Source organism: Mobula birostris, chromosome 26 (genome assembly GCF_030028105.1).
Source record: "Mobula birostris isolate sMobBir1 chromosome 26, sMobBir1.hap1, whole genome shotgun sequence".
NCBI classification, from domain to species: Eukaryota; Metazoa; Chordata; class Chondrichthyes; order Myliobatiformes; family Myliobatidae; genus Mobula; species Mobula birostris.
Window position 1 is genome coordinate 31,628,059 of NC_092395.1, and position 18,539 is coordinate 31,646,597.

At 41.4% G+C, this 18,539-nt stretch overlaps 1 protein-coding gene across 2 annotated transcripts in view; it reads left to right on the plus strand.

Annotated features, from left to right (window-relative positions):
* fbn2b (fibrillin 2b) overlaps positions 1–18,539 on the plus strand; it is a 280,052-nt gene that overhangs the window by 248,261 nt on the left and 13,252 nt on the right. For both annotated transcript variants that reach the window (XM_072244683.1, XM_072244684.1), the window contains 13 exons: positions 118–243; positions 441–557; positions 1,566–1,694; positions 2,937–3,056; positions 3,839–3,964; positions 5,305–5,457; positions 6,302–6,367; positions 7,670–7,795; positions 11,294–11,413; positions 11,554–11,676; positions 13,332–13,463; positions 15,802–15,927; positions 17,062–17,268. In XM_072244683.1, coding sequence (XP_072100784.1) covers positions 118–243; positions 441–557; positions 1,566–1,694; positions 2,937–3,056; positions 3,839–3,964; positions 5,305–5,457; positions 6,302–6,367; positions 7,670–7,795; positions 11,294–11,413; positions 11,554–11,676; positions 13,332–13,463; positions 15,802–15,927; positions 17,062–17,268 — 1,671 coding nt within the window. The remainder of the gene's footprint in view (positions 1–117; positions 244–440; positions 558–1,565; positions 1,695–2,936; positions 3,057–3,838; positions 3,965–5,304; positions 5,458–6,301; positions 6,368–7,669; positions 7,796–11,293; positions 11,414–11,553; positions 11,677–13,331; positions 13,464–15,801; positions 15,928–17,061; positions 17,269–18,539) is intronic.

The window sequence follows — 18,539 nt, forward strand, 5'->3', positions numbered from 1 at the left end:
GGTGCAGGACTCCCAATAGTCTACAGAAAAGTCATAGCCCCTATAGAAGGTACAAACGTGATTCAGTATCCCATGGATAGGACTGCAAGTTTCATTGCCATGATCTTTTACCAACAGATCGTAATGAATGCCAGGAGATCCCAAATGTCTGCAGCCATGGAGAATGCATCGATACTGAAGGAAGTTATCGGTGTCTTTGCCACAATGGTTTCAAAGCAACAGCTGACCAGACAATGTGCATGGGTAAGGAATCTCCCAACACTCCACCACTCTCAATGGAACCATATGGATACATTGACCGAGTGCAAAATACCAAGTAACTTACTTTGTACATTCTAAGTATCGTAAAGATCGAGGCTGACTCTGTTAATTGTATGTATTGTGAGTATGTTGCAAATATTGACAAGCCTGATCTAATTATGTGTTGTGTTGTGTCATAGATATCGATGAGTGTGATCGGCAGCCCTGTGGAAATGGAACCTGCAAGAACACAGTTGGATCCTACAACTGCCTCTGTTTCCCTGGATTTGACCTCACTCACAACAATGACTGTATGGGTAAGGAAAACACCATCAAGACAATGCCTGAACATATTAAATATGCCTTGTACTGTGAATTTGCTATTTAGTTTAAAATTAGTATAAAAACATAAATAACCATACGTTGAAATTAGCTGTGGGCCGTAAATTCAACAATCGAGGAACAATAAAGCAAAACTTCACACAGCAAATCTTCTTCGGTTCAGATCAGGAATCCCACACTCTATAATTACTGCCAGACTCTTTAGTATAATTAGTGCCATTTCAATCAAACTTCTGCACTCTCCACTATAATTAATGGATCCAGAATTTCCTGTGTTTTTCATACCCTCTCACTCTCTAGACATGAGAGTATGTTTATGGAGGATGCTAAATTTGGTGGTTATAAATATATGATATTTACAAATAAATCCTATAAGGAGTTCCAGATAAACCTACTACAAGAGTGGTTGATGTGAATAGCCATGATACACAAGGAGTTAATAAGTGAAAGCAAGAAGAAAGGAATAGAGGGTTATTCAGACAAAGAGAGTATGTATGGAGCATAAACACTGGCACAGATTTCACGGCTTCTAGTCTATATATTCAGTGCAGTGACTCATAGTCTTATAAATGCTAATCTTGTACATCAACCTCTTGAATGGCAGATTAGTGAATTCCTTCTGAACAGTTAAATATACATCCAGCCATTCCTGCTTAATCACCTGCAGGTTATATTTGAACTTGATATTCCTTACATAAAATGTGAGGTTGAATGCAATCACTTTGAGGAAGCACTTGAAGCAGATGCAAGTTATAAATATCTGCCTGCCTCTGTTTTCTATGCAACTTGCTCACGTTGTGACACCCGGTTACACTCTGAAAGGCCTAGTCCCACCTACAGGATCTCAGGTTGCCAGCAAGAGTGAGAGCCAGGAAGAAGGGCTTCAGTACCAAAAAGCGTGTGAAATATAGTCATTTTCAAATGTCATTTTAATCATATTCTCTGTTCAGTTCTTTTAATAACAGTGCATTTCCTCTGTTTAGATATCGATGAGTGCTCAACTCTGATTGGTCAGGTCTGCAGAAACGGACAATGCATAAACAGCATTGGATCATTCCAGTGCTTGTGTCAGGATGGCTATGACCTGCCACCCGATGGGAAGAATTGCGTTGGTGAGTGAGTAAGGTTTAATTTACCCTTACCCTTAGTCAAGGTTTATATTTGGCAGATATGCATGTGGCACTCAACTGACAATGCAAAGTGGGGTGACAGTGTGGGCTGTGAGGGAGATGCGGGAAGGGCCCAAAGGAAGGGTAGGCACAATTTACTGTGAGCTGCTGCAGCCATTCAATAGCTGGGTCACTCAGAGCTGCTCGGGGGCAAGTCTAATGTGGCCAATGGTGACCACAGCCTGAGGTCTCAGTTCAGAGGCAGTTGCCCCTGATCATTCCTGCTTCAGGCTGGATTTCCTTGTCCGGGTGCCACGTAAACTAACACTCGGTCGCTCGTTACTTTTGATCATTTGTATATTTTAATATTTGCCCCTCTAAAAATATGTTTAACTGACAAGTGAGGGTGAAACTAATCAGCTTAAAGTATTCAATGTAATAAGGTGCTGGTTAAACAGTATAGTGGAAGCAACAAGGGTGTAGAAAGGAATTCAGATATGATGGCTTCAGAAAGCACTGTAAATGGATGCATCTTGTACACTTACGCCCTTCTGTGTGTTCCAACTCTCAGTCCCTGCCGCTGCTGTCCTCTGACGCTGCTCTTACTCCCCTGGGAGGCTACCAACTGAATATATATTTCAATAGCAATTGGGGTACCTACGGGATAAATTTTAACAAAGATTGTCAGTAATAGAAGAATGAAACCTGATAACTCCTGTTTCGAAACACAGTAGATGAAGGCTCTGACTGTAATGTGATTAATTTTGGTGGAGTCCATTTGTGGGCTGTTAAGCCGGAGAAACACTATAGGTGGCAGACACATTAAATTTAATGAAAGGCGTGGGGGAAAAAGATGGATTAAGCTTGATTAATGGTGTAGTTATGGGTGAAGTGGTCTTTGAAGGCTGAGTGGCCTTTTTGTGAGTTTATCTAATATTCCAATGCAATTGCACAGATTATATTCAGCCTTGGTAATTTAGAACTGGGCTTTATCAAGTTCTTGTTTAATGGCCCTGATTCTTGGTCCTGCTAAGGCATTGCAACATCAGTTATAAATGTATAAAATATTATTCAAAATAAAATAGCGAAGATGGGAAATTAATGGAAACGTTATTTGTACAGCAAAGGAAGTCCAATATTATCGTAGGCAATGAAGCAATTTAATTATTTTGCATTGATTTTATGTGACAAAATTCAGAAATGCTGCACATTTAGTTTCTTTAACTCTTGTCTTATCTCACTTAGATATCAATGAATGCATCAGTTACCCCGGCACCTGTGCTCCTGGGACCTGCCAGAATTTAGATGGTTCCTTCCGGTGTATCTGCCCACCTGGATATGAAGTGCAGAATGACCACTGCATCGGTAAATGGAATGAAATTGAAGTCCACTGGCATGCAGTTATAGCACTGTCCAACTCTTTGTAAACTGGACAAATATGGAAAACTAAGTTTAAAAAGCAGCAGATCCTAAAGCCATTCTCCTCTTGTTACTTCCTTTGAGAGCTGGTGATGCAGTTCATTCAGAAATATTAAGCTAGCTTCTTATTGAAGAAGACAAAGCTAATCAATGCAAACCTTTCACATTCATCCCCAGTGGGTTGTAGTGGAAGATATCTGACAAACAGATGGTGATATTTAAATTACCCAGCCACCTTCATGAATAAAGATTAAAATAGATTATTTTACTTTAAAGATTTTTCAGTTCCTATGTACTATTTCTCACCTGAATTTTGACAGCCCAGTTGACTGTATGCTGACTTTCACTGAACCACATTCACTGAGAGCCATCCTTTCTCTGATGTAGGGTCCACTGTGAAATGGGGTTCATGGGCTGATCCCTCTGTGAAAAACTCACCCTCTCTGCAAAATGGTTTTTCATGGGGCCTCTCTGGAATAGAGTGCTGATTTATGGCAGACTTACTAAAGGAACTGTTTACAAGAAGTGACATTAATTGATTAGCTTCACTGTTGTCCTGTGATCCAAACGTTGCATGTTTTGTGTGTCCATGAGGACACGCTGAGTTAATTGTTAGGCTGCTTCATTATATCAGGTCCTCTGATGCAGTTCTCACTCAGAATATAAGCTATGAAAAGCTCTAAGGTGTGTCGATGGACCCTTTCTGACCTCTGACTACTCATTCACAGATATTAACGAGTGTGAGGAGGACCCCAACATCTGCCTGTTTGGTTTTTGCACCAATACACCTGGAAGCTTCCAGTGCAACTGCGCAAATGGATTTGTCCTCTCCGAGAATGGAAGGAGGTGCTTTGGTAAGTGTGCAGGAGACCTGAAGCTCCATACTTCATTGTACCTCTTCAGACAAAATGCAGCTCAGATGGAGAGAGCACTCATGAGCTCCGTGTTTCCTCGTATTGTGTATGCATTAGAACACAGGTTATTCCATCAGATTATTTTTGAATGCTGTCAGAGAACATATGCCTTATTTGCAAGAGTACCTCTGATGTAGCAGTCTACTCAGTGTAAAAGTAAAACCTAAGATGACACAGCCGAGCTGAACCTAACCTGCGTCTGAGAACGTATAGTGTTTTCTTTACCTGACCCAAAGCTGAATTTTTCACCAGACCCCTCCTGAACCTAACAGATGTGGATGGGTGCCAACAGTCTGGGGTTAGGAAGTCAGGTTTTACTCTGATGCTCCTTCTCCCTCAGTCCTCTCCATGAATACTCCTTTCTCCCAAATAATCTTCCTCCATACTCTCTCTCCACCCTGATCCTCACTGTCCACACTCATCCTAATCTTCACCCTATCTCCCTTAATCACCTCCCTCCACTCTCCTGTCTTCCCCAGTCCTCTCTCCACACTCTTCTCTCCACCATCCTCCCCCTCCATTCTCCTGTCTTTCCCTATCTTCTTTCTCCAAACTCCTCTCTCCGCCATCCTCTCCAGTCAATCTCCTGTCTCTTCCTCTTTCACCATTAATTATCCTCTTATCCTCTTTCTCTTCAATGTGATCCCTCCTCCTTACCTTTCCTCCACACAATCAGCTCTTACCTCTTTATTTCCAGCATCTGCAGATTTTCTTGTGCTTACCTCTTTATACTGTATTTCTTTGACCCACTCCATGTATAAAATTTTCTCCCATTCTTCTGTACCTGATCACATTCCACAATTTCTAGTGTCCAAGATGCTGGTAGGCTGTGGATGAAATGCCTTTGTTTCAAGTTCACATACAAGGCCTATCCCACTGCACAGATGCTTGACCTCACGGGGAACTGAAACAGTGCCACAATATGTACCTTCTCAGACGTTGCAGTTTTTTAAGATCTATTTATTTCCTTTATCCTTCTCCACTGAACCAATTCGATGGAAACATAAAGAAACTCTATGCTATGAAGTTATTTTCCTCAGTTGTAGATGGCTGGAAGTGTTAAAAGCTATAGTTAATTTTAATAACCATTTGCAGAGATTCTTTGAGCTATATTTCTTTTTCCCTGTGATGTGAAAATGCATCTAGTTTCATCAGCATTACCTTTGCTAAGGAGCTGAATGAAGGTAAAAATCAGTCCAGTTCCCAACAATGTATTACATTCAGTGGAACGTGTGAGCAGATACACCTTGTTGAGCTTTGAACTTATTGATACTTTCTAGATACCAGGCAGAGCTTCTGCTTCACCAGGTTTGATAATGGCAAGTGTTCGGTGCCCAAGGCATTCAACACGACCAAAGCCCGCTGCTGCTGCAGTAAGATGCCAGGAGAGGGCTGGGGTGACCCATGTGAACTTTGTCCTCAGGAAGAAGAAGGTGGGTCACCGTTGTTCCGTTCATTACATTGTTAATGACATTTGAGGTTTGGTAAATAAAGGCAAAGCAAGCCTTAATTTTATTGAAAGAATATATATTGGATCTCAATGTATATAATTCTTAATATATAGAAAGAATTATATTGAATCTCAAATCTTATTTCCTGGCATAATTTACATATTACTATTTAACTATTTATGGTTTTATTACTATTTAATTATTTATGGTGCAACTGTAACGAAAACCAATTTCACCCAGGATCAATAAAGTATGACTATGACTATGACTATGTCTAAAACCAAAACCCAAACTAGGAATTTCCTCAAAGATGCTCTGGCCTTGCAGGCTCTCCACAGAAATCCAGTTCAGTGAGTGTAACTAGGAAGTTCTGCAACCCACAATCTAAACATCAGGAAGACATACCAGTCTGTATCCTTTGAACAGAAGTGCCACAGGATAACAATTAAAACAAAAGAAAGGAGAAAAGACAGGGGAAGAAAACACAGTCTATATAATTTTCAGTTCATTGTTGACAGAGAGATTCAAGAATTTTTGATTAATTAATTGGAGGAGAGAGGCCTATTTGCATTAATGTGTAGGAATCAGTCTTCAGTAGAGACACATCAAGAGGATAATGGAGATTCAATATCCCACAGAGTGACCTGCTTGTTCTTCCATTCACATTTAGTGATTGTAGAACTTGCTAACCAGACAACTGTACTTTGTGGGTCCAGTACATTTTGATATGCCTTATGACTCATTTTGAACGGATTAATGTTGTTACTGTTAATGTAAGGATAGGCTGCTGTCTGCTGCTTTTAATAATTTTTCTTTTCTATTCCAGTTGCTTTTCAGGAGCTGTGCCCATACGGTCATGGTGCCATCCCAGGCATCGGGGATACCCGCGAAGGTTGGGCTATGTTCAGTAACTTAGTGCAAAATTATAGAACAGTAAAAAGACTCAAAGTGGATTTATTAAAACAAAGACATCTTCTGCTTTAATGTAAATTCTACAAAAACCGTCTCATACAGATTAGATTGCATCAATAATTGAAATTGAATCTTATTTTTCTTTCTGCTATTTTTAGTATATTAAAAAAAATTGGGTTAGTCTTTGATTTTTTCCAAGTTCAATACATGGAAATTGGTAATTGATTGGAGTCTGTCATGTTTGGATTTCAGTGTCACCAGTGCATGTCACTGGTCTCAGAGAACAGTAAAACCAAAAATTGAATCACCTCTGCAGCTTAAGATGTTATCTGTCCTGATCTTGATCCCTGTGGCATCAGCTTCCGAGTATCTCCCTTATCCAGCGGCAGTGAAATTGGCAAGCAAAGTTCAAAGTAACGGGCTAAGGAGCCAGTCATATTAAAGAATGTTCACAGACAGCAAACTAGGAAGTTAAAAGCACTAACACTCCTCCAGGGTAAAAAAGGACAAAAGCATGAGATTGTAGAAGAAGAAATACTTTAAATAAACTTGTAGCAAATGAATTAAAATGTATAGAATTTTGAAATAATTAAAGATTGACCCTTCATACATTTAAAATTTTCAGAGTCAGAGTGGTTAAACAGTAATCCTTTAAAAAATCGTATACTTTAAGAAGCAAATTGTAGGGTTTCAGGATTTTCATAGTTAAAATTGTTTGTAAACCCTGTGGCTGAACTTTCTATAAATTGATTTTTTAATACCCTTTGGAGGAGCAGGTAATCACAGGCTGCATCTTCAACATTTCAGTGTTAATTGCTTTCTGGGTGTCACTGCCAATTTCCTCCAACTCTCTCCTCACAGTCTAAGGGCTTTTTTTGTAAACCAAAACAAGAACTCTTAGATAATCTACCTCAGGGCATTTTGGTCCAGAATAAGGAAACACATGAGATAGGGGTTGGAAAATTAGACTAACTGGATAAGTGGTCATCTCCTGCCCTTCACATTATTGTAATGACCTTTCACAGTGCTTGTCAGATTTTTCTTGAGATTGTAAACCTCTTCCATTGATACCACCACAGCCCCACATGGTTCCAGTTGTCCTAGTTCTCCCATCTGTATTTGCAAGGAGAGATTAATTGCAGTGATCTAGTTTACATTGATCCTTAGAATTGTTAATTCCCAAAGCCGGAATGTATTTCTTTAGGCACTCTGAAATGAATGCAGTATCTCACAGACTATTTTAACATGGGTTCTGCCTAATCATTTTCATCATCTCTTTAAGACGTGAATGAGTGTGTAGAGAATCCTGGTATCTGCGTGAATGGACATTGTATAAACACCGATGGTTCCTTCCGATGTGAGTGTCCCCTAGGATATAACCTGGATTTCACAGGAGTAAACTGTGTTGGTAAGTTACTTGATTTGAAGTGCTTTATTTGAATAAAAGTTGGATAAGGACATGGTACAGTACAACACTGGTCAGGTTGTTTGGCCCACACTGTGCTGACCTTGATACCAAGTTATACTAATTATCTTCCTTCTGTGTATCATCCATATCCCTCCCTTCCATTCATATCCATACATCTATCTAAAAGCCTCTTAAACTCCACCAAACTGTATGCTTCCATTCCCACTCCTGGTAGCATATTCCAGACACCTACCACTCTCTACATTAAACTTCCTATCACCTTTAAACTTCCCCCCACCCCTCAAACCATAAAAGCATGTCCTCTGGTGTTTGACATTTCTACCCTGGGGAAAAGATTCTGACTGTGTACCCTACCTATGCCTCTCATAATTTTAAAGAATCCTCTATCCGGCCTCCTCTCTACCTCCAACTCAGGTTTGTCAATCTTTATAGCTCATACCTTCTAATCCAGGCAGCTTCCCGGGAAACCTTTCCTGCACCCTCTCCACTGTCATCACACCTTCCCTATAAAGGGGCAACCAGCACTGCACACAATATCCAAGTGTGGTACAATTAAAGATTTTATATCTGCAGTTATATTTTATAACTTTCTAACTCTTCTACTCAACACCCCTACCAATGGAGGCAGACATGACATACACCTTCTTTGCCACCTCACCCACTTGCATAGCCACTTTCAGTGATTCCAAAGACATACAGTTAGAGTTAGTGAGAAGTGGCATGCTGTGTTGGCCCTGGAAGCATGGCAACACTTGTGGGCTGCCCAGTACAATTCTCACTGATTTGATTTGATGCATATGATAAATTTCACTGTGTGTTTTGATATACATGCAGACATCCCACCTCTCCTGGAAGTTCCGGGAATCTCCCGCATATTAATAGTGGCTCCCTGATGCCCACAAATTATATACAATATCACGAAAATCAATTTTTTTGAGAGCGAGCTAGAGAAAGCAAGAGAGAGCGCGAGAGCGACCACAAGAGAGAGCGCGCACGTGAGAGAGAGCGCGCGAGCGAGAGCGAAAGCAAGGGAGGGAGAGAGAGCGAGCGAGAGAGAAAGCAAGCAAGAGCGCTTGAGAGCACGCGAGCGACCACGAGAGAGAGAGAGCGCGCCATTGCAGAGTGTTCCAAAAAAAATATAAAACGTACATCACCCCAGACTACACTAAAGTGTGCCCCTGCCTAATAGGAGTCAAAATAATGACAGTGTTGCTCACTGCACTGTTTGCAACAATGACTTTTCTATTGCCCATGGTGGGTTAAGACTGTAAAAGACATGTTGAGGTGAGTTTAACAGGTGACATTCGTTCATTAGTATGGCTAACGTTATTTAAACTCGCTGGCCAGCTGCTAAGGAGCTACTCTATTGCAGACATCCCACCTCTCCCGGAAGTCTCCCGCAAATTGATGGTCCTACCTCCCTGAAATGAGTTTTTGCAGGATGGGATGTCTGTACGTGTGACAAATAAAGCTCATCTTCTAACCTTGAAACATAACGAGCTGCGGTCACTATTCCCAACATGTTCACCCATTATCAGGTCTATCACCTAGCCTGGTTCATTTCCCTAAACTGGGCCCATTATGTTTTCTTCTCTATTAAGTCTCTCTACATACTGTTTCAGCAACCCCTCTTGGATGTACAAAGAAATCCCACACCACCTATACCTCTCGTATTAAGGAAGTTCTAATCAATACTGTGGGAGGTTAAAATCCCTGACTATGACAGCCCTGTTGTTTCTGCATCTTTCCGTAACTTGCCCATATATCTACCCCTCTACATCTCAATGGTTTTCTCCATCCAAGTGTCCTCTATGGATAAGCCCTCTGAGTATTGCTGTGATCCTATCCCTTTTCAGTAGGGAGCATGAGTTGAGATTTGAAGCACAAGTTCGAATCTTGGGTGATATTGAAAGAATTTTTTTCATTGAACAGATCATTAGATTACAAAATCTTACCACAGCGTCTTGCTGAAGCCAAGACAATCATACAATTTAAGAGAAAAATCACTTGAAGAAGGAAAATATTAAAGGCTATGAGAAAGCAGCAATGAAATAGGCTGGAAGTAGATATCTCTGATGTGGAGCTAACTTTGGCACAGATATAATGGGCTTCTGCTGTGCTGAAATTGGCATGATGCTGTGATAAATAATAATGTCAGGATCCTTAGATAATGACACACCGCGCTGCCTTGAACAGCAGTGAAATTGTTGGAAGCATCTGGTCACAAGGGGTGTCAAAAATATCCCCAGCCTGCCCATTACAGCTGGTCGTCTAATGCTTTGAGTCTATTATCCATCAGCTCCTGAGGAGGTTGCTAAGTAACAGTCTGGTGTGTGGGGTAATGAAATCTCTCAGATAATATCACCTGTCACGTTGAGTCTGCAGTCTTGGTTTCTTGTGGAAATTAACAGAGGAGGCATCCTCCCAGGGAAATTGAAAAGCAGAAAATGAAACTTTTATTTAACCTCAGTATTAATTTCAAACACACCATTTCGGTTTCCAGTCGCTTAAGGGTACGACAGACCAGCTATTGCTCTACATACTTTGCTCCAACTCACTAATCACATTTAGAGAAGTAGATGCAATGCTTCAGTTGACCTTAGGGCCCTGGGTTAAGTAGGGAAAGACCATTGGATATGTGCTTGTGATCTGTATGCAGTGACTAGAAAGTTTGAGAGAGTGAGACAGTTGACAAAAAGGGCCTGGGAACTCAAAACCCATTGAGACTCATTTTTTCCCTTGGAAAGAAGAGGAGATGGGGCAAAACGTCTTTGCCAAACATTCTGTGTGGAAGATCAATATACAGTAAACTCCAACAGTCCAGTGTCCGATTGTTCAGGAATACTGGTTCAGCATTAGGCTTACTCATTAGTCTGGAGAAGGAACCAGGTGTACAACCAGAATCAGGAATATGGGTGTTTGCATCCTCAGAGTTTATAGGCTTCAACTTCTTTTGACAAGCTAAAACTCACCATTTTATTTACCACACTCTTCAAATTTAATGGGTTCACTAGGAAATGCATTATCATACAGTGTAACATGTTTTTAAAAAATTGAAGTAAAAGTGTATTGGGGAATTGGAATAAGGTCCAATAGACCAAAAAATCCGCTAGTGTAGTGCCACCATAGCCCTGAGGGTGCCAGGTTATTGGTACCTTAAGCATAGTGTAATCTTCCACCATTTTGAATAGCAGCAGGGATGTTGGGAACATTGGTGCCATTTACTTTCTCCTGTGGATAATTGGGTCTCTCCCTTCTTCCTTATTGCCCTTCTTGGAGACTGGTTCATTCAAGATTCCCCTCATGCCCCTATGCTACAGACAGCTCCCAGATTCCCCATTCTACTGATCTTTCCCTTCTTTCTCATTTTATTGCTACTCCAATGATCCCGTGCTCTCATCTCCCTCCAAGACTTCTCACTCTGCTGGCTACTCTATATTACTTAGGACTAATTCTGGTGTTTGTGCTTGTGCCCAGATATTGTCGAATGCAGCATCGGTAACCCCTGTGGTAATGGTACTTGCATTAATGTCATTGGGGCGTTTGAGTGCGAATGTGATGATGGATTTGAACCTGGACCAATGGCAACTTGTGAAGGTAGGGTAACTACTTTACAAATTTAACAGGACAGCTGTCATGATAAGATTGCCAGTGGGTATCTTGGAGTGAGCAACAATAATGTTTAATCAACTGTCATTGAAAGCTTCTAACAAGCATTTTGTTTATTTTTTTTATAGATATTAACGAATGTTCTCTCAATCCTCTGCTGTGTGCATTCCGCTGCATCAACACCTATGGTTCCTACGAATGCACCTGTCCTGGAGGTTATACACTGAGGGACGACCGGAAGATGTGTAGAGGTAATGAACGAATGGCAGTATTTACACGGAGACACAGAACCAGTCAAGATTCTGGTGGAACGCAGCAGGCCAGGCAGCATCCATAGCATCCTGACGAAGGGTCTCGGCCCAAAATGTCAACTGTGCTTCTTCCTATGGATGCTGTCTGGCCTGCTGCATTCCCCCAGTATTTTGTGTGTGTTGCTTGAATTCCCAGCATCTGCAGATTTCCTCGTGTTTGCAGAACCAATCAGATACTTTCTGTGAATTGCCTTTATAATTTGATTAAAAATATATGATGAGAGTATAATATTATCATTTTAGCAGATTCACCAGAAAATCAATAATTAAAACTTGCATTTAAACATGGACGGTTATTTTAATAGATTAGGGACTTAATAGATAGCGTATTGTATCAACTAAATCAAAATGCCCCTCTCAGCTATTGCATTATTATTAACCAAGAAAACAGGAGGAAATGCCCAAACTAGATGCGGTGTCAGCTAAGTCACCTTTACTGATTACTAATGTCAGAACCAAATAATAATTCACGTTTCAGATGCAAAGCATGAGTTAGTGGTTGGGAGGCTACCAACTATGGCTGTTTTACCAATTCCATATGTGAGGTTATGAATTTCACCTTGTGAATGACTGACTATATGGTCAATTTATAATGTAACCAGATCCTACTATGTAATGAACACAGTACAACTGCAGTATGACCAGAATTTGCTGCAGCATATCCATATTCAGCTGCAAATAACCAAAGAGAAAAATCAGCTATTCCACAAGCTGGTCTAAGTCCTGACAATGCATTACACACCCAGGTGAAAGAAGTGACAGCTGGGTTCTCCTAATAACAGGAACCTCAATTTATGAAGTATTTTATAAGCTTCAGAAACATATCAAGATATTTCATTGGAATGTTATCAAATAAAGTAAAATGTGGAGAGCCAGAATGAAAGGAAAGGTCAATTTATACCTGTTAGCATGTGAATGTTACATCAATGACTGAACCTTTATCCTTAATTCCAGGGATGAAGGGGTTAACCTATGGGGAGGGATTGAGTCACCTGGGACTATACTCTCTGGAATTCAGAAGAATGAGAGGGGATCTTATAGAAACATACAAAATTTTGAAAGGGATAGATAAGATAGAAGTAGAAAAGTTGTTTCCATTGGTAGGTGAGACTAGAACTAGGGGACATTGCCTCAAGATTCGGGGAGAAGATTTAGGCTGGAAATGTTTTTCCCAGAGAGTGGTGAATGTGTGGAATTCTCTGCCCAGGGAAGCAGTTGAGGCTTCTTCACTAAAAATAGTTAAGATACAGTTAGATAGATTTTTACATAGTAGGGGAATTAAGGGTTATGAGGAAAAGAGAGGTAGAAGGAGCTGAGTTTATGGCCAGATCAGCCATGATCTTATTGAATGGCGGGGCAGGACCAATGGGCCGGATGGCCTACTCCTGCTCCTATTTCTTATGTTCTTAACTTCACACACGGGACTACACGAGAATTTCTAATATTTAGAGCAAGGTTTGCCCCTATATTTTTGATAAAGTGCCAGAAAGATGCACAGTGGTATACGCTACAGTCAGTGGGTAAGTGGTCTGAAGAGAGGCAGGTAGCAGTGCACTGTCTCTGTGTTGCTGACCAGTGCTTATCCCTGATTGCAGACTCGGATGAATGCTTGGAAGGATTACATGACTGTGAGTCCCAAGGGATGATGTGCAAGAACCTGATTGGCACCTTCATGTGCATCTGCCCGCCGGGAATGATGCGAAGACCAGATGGAGAGGGCTGCATGGGTACGTCTGTCTGTTTGCTTGTCTCTCTGGCTGATGCCTTCAGTGGTCAGTCCATGTGGGTTCAAGAAGTTTATAATCACATCTTAGTCAGCGACGTTGCTCCTCCTTCAGGAGGATGATAAAGCTGGGGTCTCCTCCAGGGTTTGAGCCCATCAGTGCTGATGAGGAAACACAGAGCACTACCAGAAGATGGAGTTGGAGTTGAAAATGCGGCATAAAATCTCTGTATTTTTATTGATTTGCCTCCATGTCCTCCACAGATTAAAACAGAGGAAGGGAGTCACTGTCCACCCCCCAAATAACAAACTACAGGGCTCTTGTTCAATATCCAAAGGACCATCGCTACCCCTCTTCTTGTATCTCTAGATTTGGAAGGTTAACCCTGTCAGCAGGAATGGTAATGGGTGTCCCGTGCAGTTTTACATCCCCTCTGGTGTCCTGTGCAATCTTATCTCCCCTCTGTAATTTATCTGGCATCAAAAGCACAGTAGCACTATTGGCTAAGGATGTGTTCATGTTGTGCCTTCTATTTTATGATGATTTAATGTAGATGAATTCAGGCGAAGGATTGGGAATTTGATTATTTTATATATGTGATCTAGCATGCATTCCAATTGATTGTGATGGTATTGGGTTTGCTGTCCACAAAGTTCTGAACTCAGATGATGATTTTAAGCTTTATCCAACACAGATAGCTACAAGTTTGGTCAGTAAGGAAGATTATACTGTAGCCACTACTCTTCAAACGCTAGATCATTTTTTCTGTTTATCCTCCATGGCACGTTTAGCTGCCAGTACCTACTATTTGAGCAGTGGGTCCCCCCTCCCCAGCAAAGTTTAAATACAGTTCATTTATTTTTAGTGATACATGTTTATGTTTAGATACAATTCTTAAAACATATTTAAGACTCAGGGGATTTCTATCTTAAAAAGTTTCCAAATTACAAGTAATGTCTAAAACACAAAGGATTTCCAAAACACATGTTCAATTCTGATAAGTTAAAAAGCCATACCAACAAGTTGCAGATGAACAGGTTTCCATCACAGAAAGTGAAGGCAGAGGAATGGATTCTAGTCACTCTATCTTTCTTCTTGTCATTCCATGACTATTCTCAACAAACCTGCCTGAAATCTTACATTTATACGTTTTTTTGCTACTTGGCGACTTCACACGATGTGATATTTTTTTCAGATACCTTTGCTTAGAAATTCCCACAGACAGTCTTAACAGCTTCTGGGGACGGAGATCCCAAACACCCAAAATTAAAGCTGTGAGGGCTGACCCTCTTGAGTACAAAAATCTCCCAACAATTAGTAGATCAGCTACTTGATGTGCTAAGTGATAGTATTAGTCTGGTCTGCAAGCTTCCTTAAACTAAATAACTTAGCCAGTGTTGTATGGTTTGATGCAGGGCCAATTAAGATAACACCATTGTCTTATAATACATCTCTCAAGCAATCAACCTTGTGTGGGTGAGCAGTCTGTGCTTTATAGATGGTGCTGCTGGTTTGCAGAGCTGTCCTTTTAATTTCAGATTGATTATTGAATGCAATTTACATGAGGAACTGAGGACTGGTTCTTGTTTATAACAAGAAGCCGAACAAGGAATAATGGTTGGAGTTTAAATTACTCAGAAACAACTCTTTGGCCCCTGAAAGAGTCAGCTGCTGTGTTAGAAAGCTGAGCTTGGCAAGAAGACCCTGTGGGCCCTGGACAGTGAATATTCATTGCATCATAAATATTGAGTCTATCCCTGATGTAATAAGCTTTATTAAGAGATACTGATCAACAAAGTTAGTGTTTGGTTCTGAAATACCTTGACATTCACAAAACAGTGAACCTGGGGTTAACAGTACCTTTTACAAAGCAAGTTCTGGTATCCACTTACTTTTCCAAAAACTTGATCCAGTGCAGTTTTGAGTGAAATGTTTGAAAGAGTAATTGCTGATGTTTATTTCACTTAAATTCATCATGGAGCAAAGTTACAGCCAGGTAAAATGTTACAAGCATAATATTTACAATTTTAGATGTCAGTTTTACTCAATTCCAGTTCTCCTGTATGAGTAGAAGCATCGTAGCTCAACCTTTGCCCCCAGGTTGAGCATTTAATCTGGTCTGACTCTTCAGTCTCATTGAAATGGAGCACAATATTGCTAACAGTTTGTCTTAGAACAGATTTAGGCAGTTCTTGTCTGTTGAGTAGAAAATAACCTAACTACAAATTGAAATTTTTTCACCTTTATGTAAAGCAATAATGAGAGATAGGATAAAGCATTGTTTAGAAATCCAAGACTTTATTTCGACATGCACGTTAATATTCTACTGGAATGTTTCCAGATGAAAATGAGTGCCGCACTAAACCAGGAATATGTAAGAATGGACGATGTATCAACACAGTGGGCAGCTACCAGTGTGACTGTAATGAAGGGTTCTTGGAAAATCCGTCAGCAACAGAGTGCCTTGGTGAGTAGAAAATTTAAGCATGTCCATAGGATCTGCTGAAATACTTATGACATTCAATGTGATATCAGGAGGTCTTGAATTACAGGGCAGCACTGATAATAGTGAGAAAAACCGTAAAATTAATTATTACATGATGAGCATTCTGGCTGCCAGAGTTAGCAGAGGTTCCACAATCAGTACCTAGAGAAACTCGGTGTAATGTGGATTATTCTGTAGTCTGATGCTGTTCAATTCCAGCATTCAATGTAAGAGTGAAGCTTTCCAAATAGGACAACAATGTACGGGGGTTGACTCGCCTGATTCTTAATCCTCTGTCAAATGCTTTAGACCACGATTATATTATCCAGCTAAGTTAAATACTGAGTCAGAGGTCAGTGCTGAACTGAGCAGGTTTCATCAGCCCATGGAACCCAAGGACACCGATTCCTTCCATTGTACTAACAGTTGGTTGGAAGGTGCCTGTCCCATCTCAGTGAATGAGGCCATTGATTCTATGTATCACAGGCCCTTAATTTACTGGTTTACTGTAGATATATAAAGTGGCCTGGAGATATCCTGGTCCCACAATGATGGTTTAATCCTACACCACGCAGTACAGACAGCCCTCTTTATAACTTTTTGGGAAAAGATTATACCGTTGCACAACACAGTCCCAATTCAGGCAGTTTATACTTTTAGTATAATTCAGTGCATTCTTCATTCTGTAACTCAGTCCCAAATTGACCATTCTCTCTCTCTCTCTCTCTCTGTCTACCTATCTCTATCTCTCTCTCTATCTCTCTATCTCTTTCTCTCTCTATCTCTCTCTCTGAGTCCCACACTAAACTGTGTGTTTACATCCTAATCCGAGCACAAATTAAGATCTAAGTGAAAGATGAAGAGAGAAAGAAAGGATTATTTTTATACAGTGTGTCTTTAAGACTAGGACATCCCAAAGCACTTAACAGCTAATGAAAGAAATAAATAAACCAACAGGTAAATGAAATGAATGATAATGGAAGGATCTTTTGACAACACATTTCTCTTAGTTTCTGCAATTACGAATCATTTCTTGCTTTAAACCTGAAGTGATGTGTCCTGTTAATGCTTGCTGGACAGCCATTCCAACTCTATACCATATCCTTCTCATCTCAGATAATCGCCAGGGCTTCTGTTTCACCGAAGTTTTACAGACAATGTGCCAGATGTCATCTACCAACCGTAACCTGGTCACCAAGTCTGAATGCTGCTGTAATGGAGGCAGGGGCTGGGGGAATCAGTGTGAGCTGTGCCCGCTGCCAGGCACAACCCAGTATAAGAAAATGTGCCCACATGGACCTGGCTACGCTACCGATGGTACAGGTATGACAAACATCCATTCATTTAGTCATAACTGGGTTCCCCAGGGGTATTTACCCACCAAGTAATGCACACAATGTGCTGGACGAGCTCGGCAGGTCAGGCAGCATCTATGTATGGGAACAAACATCGATGTTTTGGGCCGAGACCCTTCATCAGGGCTGACCTGCTGAGCTCCTCCAGCACATTATCTGTATTCCTCCAGATTTCTGGCATCGCAGCACCTCTTGTGTCAATCAAACAAGTAAGACTGGTCCACTGGGAATTGCAAAATGTAAGGTGATTAAATTCCATTTAATGGCAGAATTTCCAAGATAGATTTTTGGTGTTTCAATGGTGACATGCACAAGCAGCAGCAAAAGCATCAACCCTCCCCCTCACCCCCTCACTAGCTCCAGCAAAAGCATCAACTCTCCCCCCTCACCCCCCCTCACTAGCTCCAGCAAAAGCATCAACTCTCCCCCCTCACCCCCCCTCACTTGCTCCAGCAAAAGCATCAACCCTCCCCCTCACACCCCCTCACCCTCCCCTCACCCCCTCACTTGCTCCAGCAAAAGCATCAACCCTCCCCCTCACCCTCCCCCTCCCCTTCACCTCCTCTCACTTGCTCCAGCAAAAGCATCAACCCTCCCCCTCACCCCCCCACTTGCTCCAGCAAAAGCATCAACCCTCCCCCTCCCCCTCCCCCTCACCTCCCCTCACTTGCTCCAGCAAAAGCATCAAGCCCACCACCCACCATGCAAGCAATAGCAAAGCCCCCAGAGACCAGAGTCTATCAAAACCTACTGTCCATCCCCACACTACGACTTCTTAGACAGGCTCTCTCTCTCACTAGCAAGGGAGAGAGAGATATCACTCCCATAACAAACAAGAGGAGAGACCAACAGCTCATTGTTTCGACATTGCAATCTGCGGTATTGCTTATTGGGGTTCCCCCTGACTTGAGGACCAGCAGACTCTCACCATCGAGGAGAGATCGCTCAAGTGCAGGGGCCTTCTTTCAACAGCAGAGTACGCTGGTGTCTCTATTTTTCAACCTCCCACTATGCTTCAGTCAACGACATTGGCCAGGAACCGTGTTGTCCACATCATCCAGGCCACACCTGGAGATATTGAAATGCCAGTCTGCTCAGCCATTTCCAAGATAAGAACCTACCACCCACGAAGAACCGTAGTTTGAGTGCAATTGTAGATCACAGATTCCAACAGGATCCCAGCCACCTTGTAAAGGAAAACAGAGACCCGAGTAAAGAAGATATTAAACTGTTCTGCAG